The sequence below is a fragment of the Poromitra crassiceps genome (genome assembly GCF_964638095.1).
Source record: "Poromitra crassiceps genome assembly, contig: HAP1_SCAFFOLD_387, whole genome shotgun sequence".
NCBI classification, from domain to species: Eukaryota; Metazoa; Chordata; class Actinopteri; order Beryciformes; family Melamphaidae; genus Poromitra; species Poromitra crassiceps.
The window spans coordinates 30,001-32,704 of NW_028152017.1; the positions used below are offsets into that span (position 1 = coordinate 30,001).

General features: G+C 40.3%; 1 protein-coding gene across 1 annotated transcript in view; it reads left to right on the plus strand.

Annotated features, from left to right (window-relative positions):
• Nucleotides 1–2,321, plus strand: part of LOC310771171 (translation initiation factor eIF2B subunit gamma-like) — a 22,052-nt gene extending 19,731 nt beyond the window's left edge. Inside the window, exon 7 of the mRNA XM_083663830.1 lies at nucleotides 827–2,321. Within this exon, the coding sequence (XP_083519956.1) occupies nucleotides 827–879 (53 nt within the window). The 3' untranslated portion in view covers nucleotides 880–2,321. The remainder of the gene's footprint in view (nucleotides 1–826) is intronic.
• The last annotated feature ends 383 nt before the right edge of the window (nucleotides 2,322–2,704 follow it).

Genomic DNA, 2,704 nt, shown 5'->3' on the forward strand with positions numbered 1-2,704 from the left:
TCTAATTTTTTGGAAAGATATATAATATATATATATATATATATATATACTGTATACTGATATATATATGTATACATGTATGAGCCATTTACGTTAGTGAGCTTACCCTGGTGTAATAAGAGTATGAGCAGCATTATGTTGTCCCAGCTTGTCTCCACTAAAGAGTCATCTTGCAGCCGTTGACAGTACTCTGACAGTACTCTGACAGTACTCTGACGGTACTCTGACAGTACTCTGCCGGGTTGGGAGAGAAGGCCTTGTCTTTGTCGTCATGTTACCTTTGTCAGCTACTACTTTGATGTTCAGTCATGACTGGTGTGTCTCAAAAGTGTTTCATCAAATGCGCTTCACACATATCTGCTCTCATTGAAACGACCAACTACTACGACTAACTAACTACTACTAACTACCAATTCCTATCCATGATCAGGGAGGGGGGGGGGTGTGTAGCAGTTTGGTTTCAGCTTGACCACCATCCAGTTTCAAGTTTTGAGAGGGTTCCCTTTAGCCTGGGTAAACCCAGCCTCCACGTGACCTCTATCTATGTGCTATCGGTCACACTTGTGACTGATAGCACATAGATAGAGGTCACGTGGAGGCTGGGTTTACCCAGGCTAGGTTCCCTTAGCCTGAGTGTTCTAGAACTTTCTCAACCCATAGACAAGCATGCCATCATTAAAATAAGAAAGTCGCCAAATTAGTTACAAATTCAGAGATTTTAACTCGACACCAGCAATATGTTTTGTGTTGTATATATCTTATGAATTTAAAACTCACTGACTCTCTCTCTCTCTCCCTCTCCCTCTCTCTCTCTCCCCTCGTTTAGTTGAGAGGACTAACGAGGTCATTGTCGGGACCGACCAGCTGATGGAGATCTAGCAGCCACGGGGCGGGAGTCGCATCACTTCATTAACCAATCAGAGAGCAGCGAAACACGGTGGACAACTAACTAATTGATGGGCTGACTGACCAATCGGAAGCCTTGATGCTGTTTGACAGTCCCACGCACATTCTCTCTCTCATAGATATAAATACATAGATGCCTCATTCCGTTCGTGACTGTGTGTCTGTGTGGCCGGCCGCCACATTGGGGAGGTCAGCCCCCAAGCTTGTCCCATCAGCTCTCATATACAGTAACTCACTACAGTAAAGGGCTTCAATCTGTCCTCCCGAGCCTCAGACACTCAGTCAGAGTAACCTCAGTTTTCCACATTTTCACTTCCGGTTTAGTGATTTTGCCTTCAAAATAAAAGCGGGATAAAGTTCGGTTTTTACAATAAAGATTAAAGTAGTAATCTAAATACAAGACCCAACATAATTAACTTAAGGACACTAAGAGGAACCTATTATGTTTGAATGAAAACAACCAGCAAAAAAACGTTATTTCTTCAAATGCTTTCAACAAATAGGCTAAATTTGGGCAAGTGTAAAAAAAAAAAAAAAAAAAAGAAGATGAATGTCCTAAATGGTAGATTCATAGGATACTTCTTTATTTAATGGGAAACCTTATTTCCTTAAGCAGAAACTGTTCTTTTATAAGGCATAAGACAAGCAATGTAGGATGTGTGACCCCTACACTAGCTTTGATTATAATATATCAACAGAATATAGGTGATACACATTATGCAAAATCAAAAGTTTTGGTCTTGTGAAAAGTAGGTATTTCTGCAGATATGTGGCTTGTGAATGATTATGGCCTCTTGGACCCAGGACCTTCTTGCTGTGAGGCGAGCACTACCACTGCCCAGTGCATAAAGCTCAAAATGTGTTTTGGGGTCAATATTACTGATTTTGATATTGCATTAATTAATGTAATCATGAAATAATGTATTTGAGATTTACAATATTATTTATTATTATTAATTATTTGTTTAATGGCAGCTGTCCAGTCTGCAGAAGTGAGGTAATCATGTGTCTAGGGGTGGAGTCTTGTTTATTTTATTAATTAATTAAATCAAATTACAATGACAAGCATAGCCCTTAGACCTGCATGTATTTTATTATATTTGATCATATTTAATATACCGTAATATAATACTGTATTATATAAGGGGGAAACGTACACTCTTGTTGCTATGACATTTCTAACCTTTACAAACAGCCATAATAATAATAATAATGAATGCAAATAAATTCATACAATAGCATTAAGGTAAAAGATTATAATAATAAAAAAGCATACAGTCATCCATGCAGGGTCTCAATACATTTATAACCGACTGAATTTTGTGAAAACCGGACGAAACCGTCAACGAGGTATCTACGTATTTATATCTATGCTCTCTCTCCATAAGCTTTTTTCTACATTGTGTTCAAATAAAAGCAGGTCTGTTTAACTCCATGAATCAGCTCAAGTATTTTTCTATCTTAGGTTAAATGCATTCCCCCCCCCCTCATTTATTTATCCTGGTTGCTGCTCCACCCTCTGCTGATCTGGGGAGAGCCGAAGCTGGCTCCATGCTTCCTCCGAGACATGGGCAGTAGCCAGACGCTTCTTTTCACCTGACAGGGGAAGCTTCACCGGTAGGACATAGCACGTGGGAGGATCACGCTATTCCAACCAGTTCCCCTCCCTCCGAACAGTCGCCCCGAATGACCAGAGGAGGCACCACTTCATCGACCAGGGTATTGCATGTTTTTGGTGAGGGGTTCCTATATGAATGAAACCCCCAGGGGGCACGGGGAGAACATGCAAACTCCACAC